The following is a 20,075-nucleotide window of genomic DNA, read 5'->3' on the forward strand; positions in this document are numbered from 1 at the left end:
GGGAAAATGGCTTTACCAACCTTAATTGAATGCTTCAAAACGGTAACAGAATGAGTGGACAGGAACAAAATAGTACATGTGATTCATCTAAATTTCCAAAACGTCTTCAATAAGTTGTCACTTGACGAATGGATTGGGTTAGTTGATGTGCAGTTAATGTCAGCAAAGGATGGGCATGCTGGGTCTCTTTTTCTTTTAAAAACAGATGATAATGACCTAATTATGGAAGTTTTCGTGAAGTAGATACGGAAACAGTGTTTCCACTTGTGGGGAAGTGCAAAATTAGAGGTCTTCATTTATAATAGCGACACCAAGAAATCATGCAGGAAGTTCAGAAGAAGCTTCTTTACACATAGGAGTGGCAAAAATACAGAACTCACTTCCACAGGAATTAGTTGCAGCAAATAGTATCGACACATTCAAAGGGACCTTGATGTGCCTAGAAAGGGCTTGCTTAACTCAGTTGGCTTGACAGCTAGTGTGTGGTTCAGCAGCATGGAATTCAAGCCCTATTCTGGCTGAGGTAGACTTGGAATCTGCCTCCTCGCCTTGGCCTGTAGCAAAACTCGTGACAAAGCCATGGTTTGGCAACCCTCGAACAATCAAGAATACTCTCTGGAGAAGTTGTGCCATACGGGGGAAGAGAATAAAATGTTATTTGGAAAGAATCAGATGAGGAAGGATAGGATGAAGCTTCACTGGAGCATAAAGGTTAAGTGCCCGATTCTATGTTATATGTAATTCTCAGTACAGTTTAAACTCATTTCGCCATCACTCATGCATACTAGGCACAGTACAAACGTGCAATCTGGGAATTTTTCACTTGACTTATATCGTAGACCATTACATCTCATCATTAAATATAGTATTCAACATTCTTTGTTTTAGACATCATTTGAAAAGAAGGAATATTTACATACCATCTTTAATGAGTATAACTGCTCAAATGGACACAATAATATGACACTGATGTTAATATAAAGGAGACTTGCGAGTGGGAGGATAGAATTACACGGACGATATCCAGAAATCCAGTAGGTGCCAGCTGAAGCTCAGTGGGTAGAACCCTCCCATCTGAGTGGTATGAGCTTTGGTTAAAGCACCACCCCAGATACTTCAATACAAAATCTAGGCCGACATTTCTGATGCAGTATTGAGGGTGTGCTGCACAGTGGAAGGTGATGTTTTTGGACGAGTCATTTAGAGAAGTCCCTACGGCAACCAGTGTGGCAGATTTAAACAGAATCTGCAGTGGCTAAGCCATTTGGAAACAGAGCGCAGAGTTCAAACAGTGTATTGTGTTGGCAGCCGTCTATTGTGATGTGGTACAGGCAAGCCAAAGAAGACAGAGACCAGATTCAGAAGTTGAGGAAAAATCAGAGTTTCTGCAACTGTTTTGGTTATTTTAAGATAACGTTGGTGGATCGGGGCCAGCCAGACCGAGTTGAGAGGTTCAGCTTTCAGTCAAGAGTGTTTCTGAAAAAAGAGCCATGCTGTCAAAGCTTTTTGTCATGCACTCATCAGGACAGAAGGAAGAATTAAAAATCTCAATGGGAGCAACAATTTATACTGCATGAGAAAATGGTGCTGATTGGCAGGCAGGTCAACCTGGATTGGTCATCGTGTTACCATGGAGAATGTACCTGGGAGATATGGTCCCCCATGCTTTTGTTTAATTCAAGTGAGCACAATGGTGAAGACCATTCCCATGGAACTTGGGTTGATTGTGCACTGCTGCTGGCCGGGGATCAGACTATCTCCTAGAAGGAGAGGAGCTGAAATTCTTCAAAAGGAAGACAGAGTTTTGGAGGACCATGTGATGGAGTTGATGACATATATGCTGTAGGCTGACGTGCCATAGGTTAAGGCCCCTCTAGCTGCCAATTAATATGTAATAGTTCATAATGGACTGCAATGTGTCTATTGATTCAGATTTAACTTGTGAGCATCCTGGATTTGAAAGTATAGATGTCTACGATAATATTTAGCGATTCATTCACTTGACTCTTAGTAAAAATTCTTCTGTTTAGAATTGTGGAATCTTGTGGCTTCATTCTTTCAGTATACCTTTTGATTTTAAAAATAGATACTGGTCTCTACAGAGAGTGTAACATAAAGTATTGATCTTTAAGTCTGAGAATTGCGTCTATACCAGGTTTCAGGAGGTGGTCACCTTGCAATTTAAGAACATGCTATTGACATGCTAATGTATTAAAGGGAGGTTCCCAGGCTCCCGCCATGTTTTTCACGTTACTCCACCAGTGAGGGGGTTGGAAATGGGAAATCACCACCTCGCCAACGAGATTCACGATTTCCGAATCTCTTCAGATTTTGCGCCTGTGTTGACGATGCCGTGCCTGGCTAATGCAGGCTCAAAACCGCCCCCTTCTTGGTGTCCTGGCCAACATTCAGTGCTCAACCAAGATTACTAAAATAGATTTGAACTGGACCAAGCCCACCATGATGCCCGGGCTGCAGGGTTCGCCACCGTCGCCAGGATACCCCAGGTGCAGGGGGTAATTGATGGCATGCATGTTGCCTTGCGCCCACTGGGGCATTAGGGAGTGCCCTTCATTAGCACGAAGGGGTTCCACTCAATGCATGTCCTTCCACCCTCGTAGGGTCTGTGTAACATTACTCCAGGGTGATGGCTCTGTGTCAGCACTCTCAGCGGGGTCAATATACAAGGGAGGAGAGTGATGACTAATTCTATGAAGAAAGCTTTGGTGCTCCTCAGTTTCTGCCAAAATCTGATTCCTGTCTTTCTGCTGACAGTGCGCTCACACCCATCCTCTGAACAGGATCTGCATCGGGGGGCAGGTGTGGGGGAGAGGGGAGATCAACAGGGGGTGGGAATACAAGTGGGCCCACTGTGAAGTTGAACATTACAGAGGTTTCACATGTATCAGGTGTTACAGGGTCTAATTGCGAACATTTGCCAGTTCCATTCCCCCTATCTACAGATAGTGCCCACGCCCCCCGTTGCCCTATCGGTGAATCTCAATCTTCTTGATCTTACGTGGTCTACTTCTATGTCTAGGTGTGTCCCCAGGATGCGCTTAGAGGTGGAGGCAGTTTGCTGCTTTTCGTATCCTGTGGCCTTTGATGGTCTTGGCGGATGTCCTCTGGAGGGCCCCGGCCCACTTACCAGTATCACAGACGTCACTGTGCCACCTTGATCTGCCCGCTGCCCTTGAGATGCGCCAGTATCAGGAAGAGGGAGTTCTGAAAAACTGAAGACCGCCGTCTCCTCCTTGGTGGCAGGTCTCTGGTTGGCCTCCAGCGCTTTATCCTCCCTGATGGTACCTATATGACCCTGGGGGTCTCAATGGGATAGAGGGGCAGCTGGAGTGAGCTCCAGAGGTTTTGGCGTCAGCTGGCTCTGCCAGTCCTGGCGGCTCCCCATTGTCTACACCATGGTGTTGACGCCCTCAGCGATGCTCTGCGGGGCATCGGCAATGTCCACCTGCGTATGGGGCGTCCCTCAGTGACTGAGACATGATATTGAGGCCGTTAGCCATGGTCGTCACAGACTGAGCCATGCCTTTGGCACCACTACTCAAGACGCTGACCTCGTGCTCCAAGCCGTCCACTGTAGTTGCCACCATAGCAGTTTTGGACTTGGTGCCAGGCGTTTTCGACATCATCTCCTGCACCCATAAACTTTGGAACTCCTCCAATCGGCTATGCACACGCTGGAATGTTGCTGACACGGTAGCACAGTGGTTAGCACTGTTGCTTCACAGCTCCGGGGTCCAAGGTTCGATTCCTGGCTTGGGTCACTGTCTCTGTGGAGTCTGCACGTCCTCCCCATGTCTGCGTGGGTTAAATGGGCAGCTTAGATGAATTGGCCATACCAAATTGTCCCTTAGTGTCCAAAAGGTTAGGTGGGGTTACTGGGTTCCAGGGATAGGATGGAGGCATGGGCTTGAGTAGGGTGCTCTTTCCAAGGGCCGGTGCAGACTCGATGGGCCTAAATGGCCTCCTTCTGCACTGTAAATTCTATGATTCTATGATGCCCTCCTGAATCTCAATGCTGTGTCCTAGCATCTGGATCAGCTCTGGGATAACCTTGGCCAGGGGCTCGGCATCTGCCTGGGACTCAGCAGAGTCCTGGGATCCAGCAGATCTCCGACTGCTGTCTCTCTTGAATGTTCCTGTCTCCACCTGATGTCCATCGGCAACTGTGTGGTGCTCACCAGATTGTGCCCCTGAAGCCTGCCCACCGAGGCGTGTGTCTCTGTGCAGGTGGCAGCTGGGGGTGCCAGCTGTGATGCCTCGATAGTGGTCTCCTCGGAACTCTCCTCTGAGGTGGTCTTTTGGGTGGCAGGAGGGGAAAGACTCTGAATGGCCTGACCCCAGCAGATGGAGATCCTGTGAGACAATGTACATGTGGTCAGTGAGAGGTAAGGACCATTTTGTCTGACATGAACAACTCATTTGAGACAGATTATCTGGGTGAAGGGGCAGTGGATCCTCACCTCTATGGCGCAGGCCAACCCATTCCTCATAGGCGGTGATTCCAATTCTCTGTTACTCTCCCCACATCTTGGCCCTTTCCCGCTTATTATGGGCTGCCTTCTCCTGCGGGGACAGGAGCAAGGTAGCACAAGTGATTAGCACTGTGGCTTCACAGCTCCAGGGTCCCAGGTTTGATTCCCGACTGGGTCACTGTCTGTGTGGAGTCTGCACATTCTCCCCATGTGTGCGTGGGTTTCCTCCGGGTGCTCCAGTTTCTTCCCACAGTCCAAAGATGTGCGGGTTAGGTGGATTGGCCATGCTAAATTGCCCTTAGTGTCCAAATAAGGTCAAGTGGGGGTTGCGGGGATAGGGTAGATACGTGGGTTTGAGTGGTTTGCTCTTTGTAAGGGCTGGTACAGACTCAATGGGCTGAATGGCCTCCTTCTGCACTGTAAATTCTATGAAATTCTATGAGCGGGCTTCGTAAGCCGCACGCTTGTTGGATGAGGGGATGGAAGGCAGGTGACATTGGTGGCTCTGCTGCTGGCCCTGCAACTCCCTCAGGGGAATGGGATGTTCCGTCTCTCACCTACGCTGTCGAGAAGCCAGGTCGGCATCCCCAAGAGTGAGGAGCAGGATTTGCGCTTTGCCATGCTCATGTGTTGACTGGTTGTGAGTTGTCAGGGAGCTCCCCTTCTTAGAGGCGAGACACTGAGGTGTGAATCTGGCGATTCAGGTGGCGAGACAGCCACTTTTGGTCCTGAAAAGTGCTGGGTCCACCTCCCTGGAAGTGGAAGGCATATCAAAAATTTGTTGAATGCACGATGAAAATCTTCAGCAGCATGCCTCTTACACAGCAATAATCAAGTTGTTTACTACCGAACAACTGTTTGAATAATGAAGTCCTGCATCCAATCGTGGCACTTCTGAATCCAGTCCTGGATTTTGAATTTGCAATCTCCTTATCACATAAAACTGAACTTTGTTCCCTCTCATGGCTTAATGTCTGATGGTGAATGAGGTTAATTTGTTCTGATTCATTCTGATAGGAGCAATAATTTACATTTAAACATGTAATTTGACAAGTCAGTGTTGGTTATTTATGACTCGACACCATTCTGGATCGGCAATAATGCAGCTCAGGCATGTGTTTATAATGTTCGTCTTTTGTCAAAGGGTTGCCAGTGACAATGTGCTGATCTGGCCTGCAAAGCTAGTCACTGGATTAATTGAAAACCCGTCATCGAAGAGCTGATCGAGAGGGGCCATGACATTACTGTGGCTGTACATACAGCTGCACTCTACATAAACTATTCTGAACCCTCACCCACAAAATGTGAAGTATTTGAAGTACCTGTCTTGTTCTGCTCTTGGCGTAGCAGAAGCAGCTTCCTTGAAGTGCACTCTGACAAAGGAAGGTTCAGACGTGGAGATAACGTCAACACATTTCTTGAACTATTTACAATCCTGCTACTCGGGTTCGCCACTACTGTTAATCCGACTATAGCTACCCAGACTGACAAACCAGTCTGCTACAATCCACATGGTGGGTGTGATATTGAATCAACCCTGTGTCTGTACTCACTGAGTGTCTCTACTGGAAAGAGCCAGATCATGTGTGCTGTGTCCTTTATATATGGGTTGGTGTAATGCCCCCCTGTGGTAGTGTCACCTCTGTGTGTATCGTGAATGCCCATTGGACGTGTCCTATCTTACTGACCTATTGGTTGAGTGTCTGTGTGTCATGTCTCTGGTGCTCCCTCTAGTGTCTAGCTCGTCTACATGTACTTACATTAACCCCTTGTGTATCTACAGTAATGCATATCACCACATCCCCCCTTTTTTCTTGTTGCATATTTTCTGCACACTTAAAGAAAATTGAACAAAAAAAACAGGTAGATAAACGATGCTCTGTACAAGTTATGGTAACAGTCATTAAACAATAAGTCCAACTCATATGTGTGAGTCCAAAACTCATCAATTATCATGGTCGAATGTCTTTTGAGTTGGTAACTTTTTACGCCATCAGTGTCCCTGTGCATCAGGAACCAAGAAGTGGTCAAATCACTTTGTTGTCTGATTTGGAGTATTTTTTTCTTCAGATGCTTGTGATAGCGATGTTGGATGGCATCTGTCCTGAAAGCCAGGTTGCCTGTTGGTACTGCAGCACAGGGAATTGGGAAGATGCATCGTCCTGCCATGGCATGTCATTGTACTGAGCTGAGCAGTAACAGTGTCCCTCATGGGCAGAGTTGTACCATGTCGTACCAGTTGTAGTTCCATTGATGTAGCCTTTGTCGTGCTTGCTGTCGACGATATGGTTTTCATAGGTTGTGATGTTGTGTTGGTTGGTTTTGTTGCCGTGGTTGCTGCGCTGAAGGACCACATTCTGTGTGTAGAAATTGTCCTTCACACAGTTACTCGTGTTAGCGTGCTTTGTGGCATCTGCTGTCACCTTGAGCGTGCCTTCACTGAGTGCGCGGCGCTCCCCGTCTGGAGTCATGTCCGGCTTACTTGAATCAGCTTTGGCGTTTGGTTGCTCCCCATCTGGAGTCTGGTCTGTTTCACCTGAGTCAGTTTTGGTTTTCGATGCTCCCCATCCGGAGTCATTGCAGGTTCACTGGAGTCAGCTGAGATTTCTTGAGGCTGCACGTCTGGAGTCAAAACGTTCAGGAATGCATTTGCTTGTGGAGAAGTTCGAGCAAATGAGGTTTGAAGTAACGTGGTGTCACCGGAGTCACCAGTGGTCTCACAGTGATCGTCGAGTGCCTCTGTACACAGTAGCTGAGGTTTGTCACATCGCACATAGTGTATCCTGTATGGGAAGTGGGATGCCGTCGTCACTTGTCTCACATACAGTGGGTAGAGCCTCAGTGTCTTCTTGTCGTTCACTTGGGCTGGGTAGACTGTTAGAGTCTTCTGGTGGCTCAAACAATGTGGGTGGACTGTCATAGTCGCTTTGCTGTTCACTGGAGCGTGGTAGACTGTCATAGCCTTTCTGTTGTTCACTTGAGCGTGGCAGACTTGCATCGTCTGCTGTTGGTTGCTCAGAAGAGGCTGCCAGACCCTCATGTTCTTGTTCATGCAAGGACTGCACTTTGGAGTTTTGCGTAGCTTCTATCGTGGAGTTTGTCCACGAATTTGCTGCGGAGGCTTGTGACACTGGAGTCACTTCTTGTGTAGAGACGTGCAGTTGTCTCGCTGTTGAGTCTTTCATCGCTTCCTGTGCAGAGGCCGGGACCCTTTGTGGTGCGTGGACCACTCTCTGTGTGGCAGCAGGCCGCTCTCTGTGGGCTTGCACCACTCTCTGTCTCATGGTGTCAGGCCGCAGCATAATCCGGCACTCACGAGTCGGGATGTCATATGTGCTGGGCTGAAGATCCTCAAATCCGAAGAACTCGTCATCGGGGTCCTGAATGTACAACACGTCTAGTTGTGGTTCAGATTTGGTACTGGGGTAGCCTCCCAAGGTGAAAGCTTCGTCTGAGTCGTAGTCTTCTGGGACCATATCATCACTTTTTGTGTCGGAGCTGGCATTGGGCTTGCGATGTCCAGAGAAGAAATAAAGGTCGGAGTCGTAGTATTCAGGGACTGTATAATCTCTTTGGGAGGTGCTAACTGCTTGTTGCAGGGTTCTGCAGAGGTTACTTTCAGCTTCTGGTTGAATTCAGGCATTGTGTTGTCGCTCCAGGTGAAAGAATCTTGTTTTACGGCTTTCAGAAATTTTTTCCGTGTTTTGGGACATTTCCCCTTTAAGTGGGCGTGGTCCGGGGACCTCTGACGTCACGAAGCGTGTGACGTCGGTCGTAGGAAGCGATTGCGCATATTGCTGTTCCTGTACTGCTTCGCGCACGCACAAACGGACCTTCCAGTTCTGTGCGCTTCTCGCGCAACTGCGCATGTGCAGTACCTTTACAAAGATGGCCGCCGATCAAAATTGTCGTTCCCTGCTCCAGGATCTTGGCCTCGTGGTAAGTACTGGCTCCTCTCTTACTGTTTTCTGTTGGTTTGATTGTGTTTTCCTCGCAGTAGTTACCAAATTTGTCCAGGACTGTCTTGAAGTCGCTCTTGTTTTGCCCTTCGGGGAACCTGAACGTTTTAAAGATTTCTTCTGCTCTGGCACCGGCGATGGTGAGCAGAAGCTCTGTCTTTTCAGCATCGGCCACATCTTGTAGGTCGGCTGCTACCAGGAAGATCTCAAACCTTTGCCGGAATGCCCGCCAGTTTTCGCGGAGATCGCCGTGGCACTTGTGCCGCTGCGGAACCGGGATCTCGATCATCTTGCCTGGGTGTTGTTGCTGGTTGTCACTGTTTGCTGAGTTGTAGCTATATGGATTGAGACAGTTACTCACTGGTACCATGTCTTGTTATGCTCTTGGCGTAGCAGAAGCAGCATCCTTGATGTGCACTCTGACAAAGGAAGGTTCCGACGTGGAGATAACTTCAACACGTTTATTGAACTATTTACAATTCCCCTACTCGGGTTTGCCACTACTGTTAATCCTTCTATAGCTACTCAGACTGACAAACCAGTCTGCTACAATCCACATGGTGGGTGTGATGTTGAATCAACCCTGTGTCTGTACTCACTGAGTGTCTCCACTGGAAAGGGGAAGATCATGTGTGCTGTGTCCTTTATATATGGGTTGGTGTAATGGGTTGGTCACCTCTGTGTGTATCGTGAATGCCCATTGGTCGTGTCCTATCTTACTGACCTATTGGTTGAGTGTCTGTGTGTCATGTCTCTGGTGCTCCCTCTAGTGTCTAGCTAGTCTACATGTACTTACATTAACCCCTTGTGTATCTACAGTGATGCATATCACCAGAGTACCGTTTACCAGTGACACATACAACGATCTTCTGAAGAGCTTTCTGCACTTCTGGCTCTACGACAAACTCATTTATCCTTCTGGGGTGGATGTAGAAGATTCGCAAAAATCGTCGCAGATGCAACAAAACTGAAAAGACAGATATGTGACAGAATCATCAAGAACCACAAACCGCTGCAAAAACTGGAAGAATCAAAGTTTGCAGTTCTGCTGTCTGATCCGATACATCTTTGTGGTGAGCTTCTGGCTGTAAAGCTGGGAATTCCCTTTATTTTCACTCTGAGATTCTCCTACGGGTCTGCATTTGAGCGGCTCTGTGGACAACTGCCTGCTCCCCCTTCCTATGTACCTGTTGCTATGTCAGAACTTTCTGATAAAATGACATTTGTCGAGAGAGTTCAAAACATCCTTTACATGAACATGTACGACCTGATGTACCACTGGTTGTGGCGTGAATGGGACTCGTATTACAGTGAGGTTTTAGGTGAGTTTGAACGGTTTATTATACGAGAACAAAAAGGGGTTGAAATTTTGATTTATTCCGTGAGCTGCGATTGTGAGCTCTGTCAATATTGAAAGATCTCACCAAAGAAGAAAGGATCAGAATAGAGGAGGTACTGGAAAAACAAGACGTGCCCCTTGGTGTGCAAGCACTTTCACATTTTCAGTAAGTTCAAAAAGCGCTTTAGAAACAATTAAATCTCTTTGCTTTGCAGAGAAATGCTGCAGCCAATGGGAATTCAATGCAACATTGCCCTCAAAGCTTAAACCTGCAGTTAGTGTGGGAGAGTGGTGTTTCCTTTCCCATTTCAAAAGGGAATTATGGGTGGAGTTCATTCGTATCTCCAGGGATTTACTCCCCTTAGGACCTCAGTGGCAATCACAGCCAAGCTCCTTTGGGGCATAGTGAAAGCCTACAAAGTTCATTTGATTAACGTATTTCGTCCTGAAGGTCATTGCAGTTACCTTCTCTAATCAGAATTACTCCAATGGAAGCCAGGGTGCTTTGGAAGATATTTTCCTTCAGCCCGTTTGAACTTTGGGAGGTTTCTGCTGTACCTTAGAAGGGTGTAAATAAGATTGGTGACCTGCCCTGGCTATGCAAATGGCTCTTGACCCTGAAAGTTCTTCTCTGTAGCATTTATTGACATCAGGGCAGGGTACCAGATAATTCATGGGCATTATCTTAATTAACAGTCTGTTAATGATCAGTGTAAAACATTGAGAAGCATAAAAGGTGAATTATGGCCAGAGCCTGCAAGTTGATACACAAACTCTGGCACTGAGTTTGTTGAGTTAGTCCGATGGCTTTTGTATTAATTGCTCTCCAACTGAAATAATTTTTTAATATTTCCAGTAATGGGCAATTTAGCGTGGCCAATCCACCTACCCTGCACATTTTTGGGTTGTGGATTGAGACCCATGCAGACATGGGGAGAATGTGCAAACTCCATATAAATAGTGACCTGGGGCCGGGATTGAGCCCGGGTCCTTGGCAATATGAAGCAACAGTGCTAACCACCGTGCCAACGTACCGCCCTCTCCACCTGAATCATAACTTCATTTTAGTTATTTTTGCTCAATTCTTTGAACAAACCTGTTCAGATTTTCTCTCAATATCCCTAGTTTCCTGAAGTCTTTTAGTCGTGTTTAACTCCAACAGAATTGTATAGCATCACTGTAGCACAGTGGTTAACATTGTGGCTTCACAGCACCAGGGTCCCAGGTTCGATTCCCGGTTGGGTCACTGTGCGGAGTCTGCACGTGTCTGCATGAGTTTCCTCCCACTAGTCCTGAAAGACGTGCTATTAGGTAAATTGTACATTCTGAATTCTCCCTCTGTGTACCCAAACATGTGGTGACTGGGGGCTTTTCACAGTAATTTCATTGCAGTGTTAATTTAAGCTTACTTATGACAAGAAAGATTATTATATATGTTGCTTTACCTGTTGATTCACCTATATTTTTAAATCTTCTTTATCCATTCATGTAAAAATATTGCGACTCCACATGTTTCCCATGAGTTACCATGTTTTGAGTGATCAGCATCAATAATGTGCGACTTCTGTATTTTCTTAGGATTTGAATGATGGCAGGCTGCATTTATTGCCCATTCCTAGTTGCCCTTGGGGTAATGGGGATAGGCAACCTACGTAAGGTTTAGATTGTTTAAATCTAGGAGAGTTAAAGACAATAGAACATAGAACATACAATGCAGAAGGAGGCCATTCGGCCCATCGAGTCTGCACCGACCCTCTTAAGCCCTCACTTCCACCCTGTCCCCGTAACCCAATAACCCCATCTAATCATTTTGGACACGAAGGGCAATTTATTATGGCCAATCCACCTAACCTGCACGTCTTTGGACTGTGGGAGGAAACCAGAGCACCCGGAACAAACCCACGCAGACACGGGGAGAACGTGCAGACTCCGCACAGACAGTGACCCAACGGGGAATAGGCTTGCTCTCATACAAACATAGAAAATAGGAATCGGAGGAGGCCATTTTGCCCTTCAGGCCTGTCCCGCCATTCATTATGATCATGGCTGACCATCCAACTCAATAGTATGATCCTGCTTCCCCCCCCATATCCTTTTATCTCCTTCGCCTCAAGAGCTATATGTAATGGGCAGCACGGTAGCATGGTGGTTAGCATAAATGCTTCACAGCTCCAGGGTCCCATGTTCGATTCCCGGCTGGGTCACTGTCTGTGCGGAGTCTGCACGTCCTCCCGTGTGTGCGTGGGTTTCCTCCGGGTGCTCCGGTTTCCTCCCACAGTCCAAAGATGTGTGGGTTAGGTGGATTGGCCATGCTAAATTGCCCTTCGTGTCCAAAATGATTAGATGGGGTTATTGGGTTACGGGGATAGGGTGGAAGTGAGGGCTTAAGTGGGTCGGTGCAGACTCGATGGGCCGAATGGCCTCCTTCTGCATTGTATGTTCTATGTTCTATTGTCTTTAACTCTCCTAGATTTAAACAATCTAAACCTTACGTAGGTTTATTTAAACAATCTAAACCTAAACCGCGTAAACCTTAAGGTTAAGGGGGGGGTTGTTGGGTTACTGGGTATAGGGTGGATACGTGGGTTTGAGTAGGGTGATCATTGCTTGGCACAACATCGAGGGCCAAAGGGCCTGTACTGTTCTATGTTCTAATTGCTTCTTGAAAACATACAATGTTTTGGCCTCAACTGCTTCCTGTGCTAGCGAATTCCACAGGTTTACAACTCTCTCGGTGAAGAATTTTCACCTCATCTCAGTCCTAAAAGGTTTACTCATGTTTTCAGATCTACAGCAAGAACATCCTTACTCATATAAGGGCGGGAATCTCCGACCCCCCGCATGGTTGGAGAATCGCCCGGGGCTGGTGTCAATCCCGCCCCCGCCGTGTCCCGAATTCTCCGCCACCCGAGATTCGGTGGGGGCGGGAATCGCGCCGCTCCGGTCCGCGGGCCGCCCGCGGCAATTCTCCGGCCCGCGATGGGCCGAAGTCCCACCGCTGACAAGCCTCTCCCGCCGGCGGGAATCAAAACACATACCTGACCGGTGGAATTGGCGGCGCGGGCGGGCGCCAGGGTCCTGTGGGGGGGCGCGGGGCGATCTGACCCCGGGGGGTGCCCCCACGGTGGCCTGGCCCGCGATCGGGGCCCACCGATCGGTGGGCGGTCCTGTGCCGTGGGTGCACTCTTTTTCTTCCGCCTTCGCCATGGTCTTCACCATGGCGGAGGCGGAAGTGAACCCTCCCCTGCGCATGCACCGGGATGACGTCAGCAGCCGCTGATGCTCCGGCGCATGCGCGGACTAACGGCGGCCGACGAAGTCCTTTCAGCCCCGGCTGGCGTGGCGCCAAAGGCCGTTCACGCCAGCTGGCGGAGCGGGAACCACTCCTGCACGGGCCTAGCCCCTCAATGTGAGGGCTTGGCCCCTAAAGGTGCAGAGACTTCCGCACCTTTGGGGCGGCCCAACGCCGGAGTGGTTCACGCCACTCCGTCACGCCGGGACCCCCCGCCCCGCCGGGTAGGGGAGAATCCCGGCCAAGGAGACCAAAACTGCACACAATATTCCATGTGTGGCCTCATCAAGGTGCTGTATAATTACAGCAAGACATCCCTGCTCCTGTTCTCTCATCCTCTCTCTATGAAGGCCAAAATACCATTTGCCTTCTTTACTGCCAATATATATTGAACCCGGATCCAATATTTGCTTGATGCCAAACCGGGCTTTTGAATTTGCTGCTGTTTCACCAAGCAATGGTGAACTTTATTCCCTGAAGGGCCAATGTCCTTGAGGTAAATGGAGTTGGTTTGTTCTGACGCATTAAATAGGAGAAGCTTTCTGCTGTGAATGTAAAGGAGTGATTTGAGGACTCAGTGTATATCTACTATACAGAGCCATTCCTGGTGGACATCATGCAGCTCAGGCATCTGTTTGTAGTGTTCCTCTTTCTCCACAGTGTTGCTGGTGACAATGTGCTGATCTGGCCTGCAGAAGGCAGCCACTGGATAAATTTAAAACCTGTCATTGGGGAGCTGATCGAGAGGGGTCATAATGTTACTGTGGCTGTACATACAGCTGCACTTTACATCAACTATTCTGAACCCTCAGCCATCAAGTTTGCCGTATTTGAAGTACCGTTTAAGAGTGAGAAATATGAAGAATTTATAAAGTACAGTCTCCAGTTCTGGATCCACGAGAAACCTAATTTATCCTATTGGGGCAGATACACAGCATTATCTGAGGTAATGAGAAAAGGAACAAAAATGGTCCGACATGTCTGTGATGGAATAATAAAGAACCACAAATTTTTGCAGAAACTACAAGAATCTAACTTTAAAGTCCTGTTGGCTGACCCTGTACAATATTGTGGTGACCTTCTGGCTATAAAGCTGGGAATTCCCTTCATTTTCACTCTGAAATTCTCTCCAGGATTAACAGTGGAAAGACTCAGTGGACAAATCCCTGCTCCTCCTTCCTATGTACCTACAACTTTGTCCGAGTTTACGGATAAGATGACCTTCACTGAGAGATTTCAAAATGTCTTTTACACTCTCATGTACTCTTGGGTGAGCAATCAGTTCTGGCGCGAGTGGGACTCGTATTACAGTGAAGCTTTAGGTGAGTTGAACAGTTTCACTTCCTGATGTCAAATGGTTTGAACTATCATTAGCTGTTTTGGATGTACGTAATCGATCTCTTTGCTAGCTGCCTTAACAATATGGTTAATGTTATTCTGGGCAAAGGCGCAGGAGGGGTGGGGGGAGAGAATGTCCCACCGGGTGGAGGGGGGTCGTGGACCAGAAGTGGCCGATAAATAAGGGAGCACTCGGAGTTAGCTGGAGTTGGGCCCTGCAATAGATTAAAAGATGGCGGAGGGTCAGGGATCGGCTCTGCCAGCTCAATGGTCGACGGAGCAGCTCGTGGGCTTCCTTAACGGTAAGTTCACCCAGCAGAGGAAGGAGAATCTGGAGGACATGGCTAGGGCGGTGGACCCGATAAAGGCGTGGATCGTCCGCATGGAGGTGAGGCTGGAGGCCCAGAGCTTGGTGATCCAGAAGGTGGAGGAGACGGTGAGGGAGCATGAGCAGCAGCTTGCCTCAATGGCAGCGGAGATGGGGATGATGCGGGACTAACAGAAGCGGCTGCAGAAGAAAGTGGTGGACCTGGAGAATCGGTCTCCCAGGCAGAACGTGAGGATCTTGGTACTGGGGACGGCAGCGAGGGAGCGGATGCCGGCGTGTATATTGCTCAAATGTTTGAAAAGCTGCTCGGAGAGGTGGCATTTGAATGAGCCCTGGAAGTGCACCGTGTGTACAGGGGGCTGATGAGAGAGCCGTAGGGTAACAAGCCGCCGAGGGTGATGCTGGTGCACCCGGACAAGGAGCGGATCCTGAGGTGGGCCAGGCAGGCGAGGCGCTGTACTTGGGAGGGGAATGATCTGCGGGTGTACCAGCTGGTGCGAAGCTGGCCAGGAGGAGAGCAGGGTTCAATAAGTTGAAGGCGGCCCTCTTCAAGAAGGGTGCAAAGTTTTGCATTCTGTACCTGGCTCACCTGTGGCTAACCTATAAGGGCCAGGAGCTGTGCCTCGGGATGCCTGAGGAGGCGATGGTTTTGTCCGGGATAATGAACTGGCAGGAGATGGTGGATGATGTGTTGGGTATGCTGGGTCTGCGAGGACTGCGTTTACCACAGCAGAGAGAGAGAGACAGGCTACCAACACTTGTAGAGGTACAACTCTATTTTAATTAACTATGAGCTGTTAAACATACTTTCACTGTGGGTTGACACTATGTTGAGTTGACTGGAGACCTGAGGCTAACCTGACCAGACTATACTGCTAGCACATGGTAGATGTTCATGTTGCTGACCACGGGCTCTGGCTGTCTCAGAGGCTGCATCCCGAGAGAGCGGGAAAACTAGTGCCCTCTGGCTTTATAGTGGCCGCGTCCTGTCTGGTGATTGGCTGCTGTGTTCTGTGTGTTGATTAGTCATTCAGTGTGTCAGTCAGTGTCTGTCTGTGCACCATCATATACTTGTGCGTATATTATGACAGTGGACACTGAACTTTGGAGGAGATGTTCGTTTTCTGTCCCTTTGGGTGTGTTTGGGGTATTTTATTTATATGGGGTGTGGGGCCATTGCTCTGTGTTTGTATTTGATGAGCGAAGGGGCTCTTTTCTTTGTGTTTGGTGGGGCTTGTTATGTTTGCACCGGGACTTTGTTTGAGCGGGGGAGAGGGGAATCAGTGGGGGTAGGGTGCAGGGTGCCACGGGTTGATAATGTAGGGGGATTTCAATATGGTGTTAGATGTAAGGTTAGACCAGTTGAGTTTGAGGTCGAGGAGGGTGTCGGCGGTGGCGCAGGAGATGAGGGGGTTTATGGAGCACTTGGGGGAAGTGAAGGTTCGGGAGGCCGAGAGTGTTATATTACACTTTGATGTAATATGTCGTTATTCTTTGTCTTGAGATCCAGAATGGTGTGATGAGTGATAAAGAAACCAGCAATCATGAGATTGAAGCAAAAGTAATTTATTGAATAACGATTAAATTAAATAGAGTTCGCAGGCGCACACTCTACAGAGCTATAAATATTAATACAGGAATCTATAATCTAATATTAACTAATGATGTACTTGTGCTACTTCTTTATCTAACCTAAATTACTCCTAGAGCTGTGATCAATTCCTCTGCTAACACTAAATTACCCAAGATTCCCTGAGCTCTGATATTTATACTGGGAACTGGTGGTGACCTCTAGTGTTTGAATTACACTGAGATGTAGTAATTAACCCTTCACTGGTATACCGATATACATACCATTGCAGAGAGCGAAGGAATTTTCATTTTTTCCCGCATATGCACAGGGTGTTCTCTCGAATTGACTTTTTCGTCTTGGATAGATTGCTGCTGGTAGGGGGTGGGCGATGTGGAGTACTTGGCATAAGTGGTGTCAGACCATGCTCCGCACTGGGTGGACCTGTGGGTGAATAAGGGTGGGGGCCAGCGCACACAATGGAGGCTGGATATGGAGCTTTTGTCGGACGAGGAGGTGTGTGAGCGGGTGAGGGAAGCCATCCGGTGGTATGTGGAGCGAGACGACACTGGGGAGGTTTCGCCGGCCGCATTGTGGGAAGCACTCAAAGCAGTGGTGAGTGGTGATACGGGCACACAGGGAGACAGCGGAGGGGTTGGAGATGGAGAGGTTGGTGGAGGAGATCCTGCAGGTGGACAGGAGGTACTCGGAAGCCCCGGAGGCAGGGCTGTTGAAGGAGCGGCAGAAGCTGCAGATGGATTTGGGTTGGTGTTCACGGGAAAGGCGGTGGGGCAGCTCAGGAAGGCAAGAGGGATGGTCTATGAATATGGGGAGAAGGCGAGCAGGATGCTGGCGCACCAGTTGAGGAAACAGGGAACAGCAAAGGAGATTGGGAAAGTAAAGGAGGGGGAACGCGGTTTTGGACCCGGTGGGGGTGAATGGAGTGTCTAGGGATTTCTACAGCAAGTTGTATGAGTCGGAGCCCCTGGCCGGGGTGGAGGGGTTGAGACACATTTTTTGAAGGGTTAGAGTTCCCGGGGGTGGAGGAGGACCTGGTTGAGGGATTGGGTGCCCCATTGGGCTGGTAGAGGTGGTGAATGCGCTGGAGGCAAAGCAGTCGAGCAAGGCCCCGGCTCCGGATGGGTACCCAGTGGAGTTTTATAAAAGGTTCTCGGGAGTGCTGGGGCCCTTGCTGGTGAGGGCTTTCAATGAGGTAAGGGAGTGGGGGTGCTCCCCCGATGTTGTCGCAAGCCTCAATATCCCTGATTGTGAAGCTGGATGAGGACCCAGAGCAGTGTGTCATTGTGGTGAATGTGATTCACACCGGATTATAATCTGTATATACATGTGTCTATATTGTAAGTGCAGTTGCACTACCGGTCCTCCAGGGGGAGTAGCTCTGGGAATGCTCGAGTTGTACGTGTGCTTCTCCCTTGGCTCTGCCCAGGAGTCCTCCCCCAGAAGCTGCTGTATAAAGATCAGTGCCGCATGGTCAGCCGGCCAGTTCACCGAAAGTTCAATGGCTAATAGGCTGGCTCTGTTGTGAGTATATTAAAACCACTATTCTAATCCTACAAGCACGTGTCCATAGAATTGTTGGTTCCAACAGTCATATAGGCCGATCTCTCTATTAAATATAGATGTTATTGGCCAAGATCTTTGCCTCAAGAATTGAGGACTGTGTGCCAGGGGTGATAGGGAAGGACCAGACGGGGTTCATGAAAGGGAAGCATCTGGTGACTAATATTAGGAGGTTGCTAAATGTGATCATAATGCCTGCTGACGAGAGGTAGAGGTGCTGATCACCATGGACGCGGAGAAGGCCTTCGAGCGGGTGGAGTGGGTTTATTTGTGGGAGGTCCTTGAGCGGTTTGCGTTTGGTCAGGGCTTTGTGTATTTGGTCTGGTTGCTGTATCAGGCATGTTTGTGGACGAACCGGGTGAGTTTAGGCTATTTTAGGCTACACTGGGGGATGAGGCAGGGATGTCCACTCTCCCCACTGCTGTTTGCCTTGGCTATAAAGTTGATGATGGTGCTGAGAGCGTTGAGGGATTGGTAGGGGATAGTGCAAGAGGGGGTGGAGCATAGGATCTCGCTTTACGCGGACGATGTGCTACTGTATATTTCGGACCCGTTGGGGGGGTATTAGAGGGATCATGGGGATTTTAGAGGGATTTGGCCAGTTTTTGGGGTACAAATTAAACATGGGTAAAAGCGAATCCTTTCCGATCCAGGTGAGGGGACAGGAGAAGAGGTTGGGGAGATGCCGTTCAAGGTGGTGGGGTGGGGGGTAGCTTTCGGTACTTTGGTATACAGGTAGCGTGAGGGGTGGGAGCAGCTACATAAGCTGAATTTGGCGTGTTTGGTGGAGCAGGTGAGGGGTGCCTTTCTCAGGTGGGATGCACTCCCGCTGTCATTGACAGTATAGGGTTCAGAAGGTGAAGATGACGGTCCTTCCGATGTTCCTGTTTGTCTTTCAGAGTCTCCCAATCTTCAACCCCAAGGCGTTTTTTTAGGAAAGTGAATGCGGTGGTCTCTGGGTTTGTGTGGGTCGGGAAAACCTTGCGGACGGTGCTGCTGGAGCGGGGTCGAGGGATGGGTGGCTGGTTCTCCCGAACTTTATGAATTACTACCGGGCGGCGAATATTGTGATACCATCACAATATTGGAAATGGTTGGTGCGGGAGGGGTCGGTGTGGGAGTGGGTGGAAGCAGCCTCATGTAAGGGTACAGGTTTAGGGGCACTGCTAGCGGTGCCTTTGCCGTTCTCGTAGGCCAGGTACTCCACAAGCCCAGTCGTGGTGGCGGCCTTGAGGGTGTGAGGACAGTGGCGGCAGCGTATGGGGCTGGAGAGGGTGTTGGTTCGGGCACCGATATGTGGCAACCACCGGTTTGTTCCGGGGGGGCTGGATAGGTGGTTTCAGGGGTGGCAGCAGATGGGGATCAAGCGGTTCAGGGATCTGTTCATAGACGGGAGCTTTCCGATCTTGGAAGAGTTGGAGGAGGAATTTGAGCTGCCCGCTGGGAATGGGTTCCATTACTTGCACGTGAGCGACTTTGTGCTGAGGCAGGTATCGACTTTCCCGTAACTGCTGCCCGAGGGGATACAGGGCCTCCTGGTGTTGGCGCCCTCAGCGACGCTCTGCAGGGCCTTGGCAATGTCCACCTGCGTACGGGGCGCCCTTCAGTGACTGAGACGTGGTGTCGAGGCTCTCAGCCATGGTCGTCTCAGACTGAGCCATGCCTTGGGCACCACCACACAAGATGCTGACCTCGTGCTCCAAGCCGTCCACTGTAGTTTCTACCATTGCAGTGTTGGACTCGGTGCCAGGCATTTTCGGCGTCATCTCCTGCACCCATAACCTTTGGGATTCTTCCAATCAGCTATGCACTTGCTGGTATGTTGCTGACATGGTATCAGAGTGGTTAGCACAGTTGCTTCACAGCTTCAGGATCCCAGGTTCGATTCCTGGCTTGGGTCACTGTCTGTGTGGAGTCTGCATGTTTTACCTATGGCTGCGTGGGTTTGCTCCGGTTTCCTCCCACATGTCCCGAAAGATGTGCACGGTTGGTGGATTAGCCATGTTAAATTGCCCCTTAGTGTCCAAAAGATTAGGTGGGGTTACTGGGTTACGGAGATAGGGTGGAGGGGTGGGTCTGAGTAGGGTGCTCTTTCCAAGGGTGCAGACTCGATGGACTGAATGGCCTCCTTCTGCAGTGTAAATTCTATGATTCTATGATTCCCTTGTGAATCTC

The 20,075-nt window shown here is 49.1% G+C and overlaps 1 protein-coding gene across 4 annotated transcripts in view; it reads left to right on the top strand.

Annotated features, from left to right (window-relative positions):
* Positions 1-20,075, top strand: part of LOC119970193 (UDP-glucuronosyltransferase 2A1-like) — a 119,324-nt gene that overhangs the window by 22,916 nt on the left and 76,333 nt on the right. The window contains exon 1 of one of the 4 annotated variants that reach the window (XM_038804431.1): positions 13,688-13,991. The exons of 2 other annotated variants lie outside the window; for them this stretch is intronic. In XM_038804431.1, the coding sequence (XP_038660359.1) occupies positions 13,700-13,991 (292 nt within the window). In that variant the 5' untranslated portion in view covers positions 13,688-13,699. Of the gene's footprint in view, positions 1-13,687; positions 14,406-20,075 lie in introns of those variants that run through there. One more of the 4 variants, XM_038804428.1, reaches the window with a different exon arrangement.

The sequence above is a fragment of the Scyliorhinus canicula genome, chromosome 8 (assembly GCF_902713615.1).
Source record: "Scyliorhinus canicula chromosome 8, sScyCan1.1, whole genome shotgun sequence".
Taxonomy (NCBI): domain Eukaryota; kingdom Metazoa; phylum Chordata; class Chondrichthyes; order Carcharhiniformes; family Scyliorhinidae; genus Scyliorhinus; species Scyliorhinus canicula.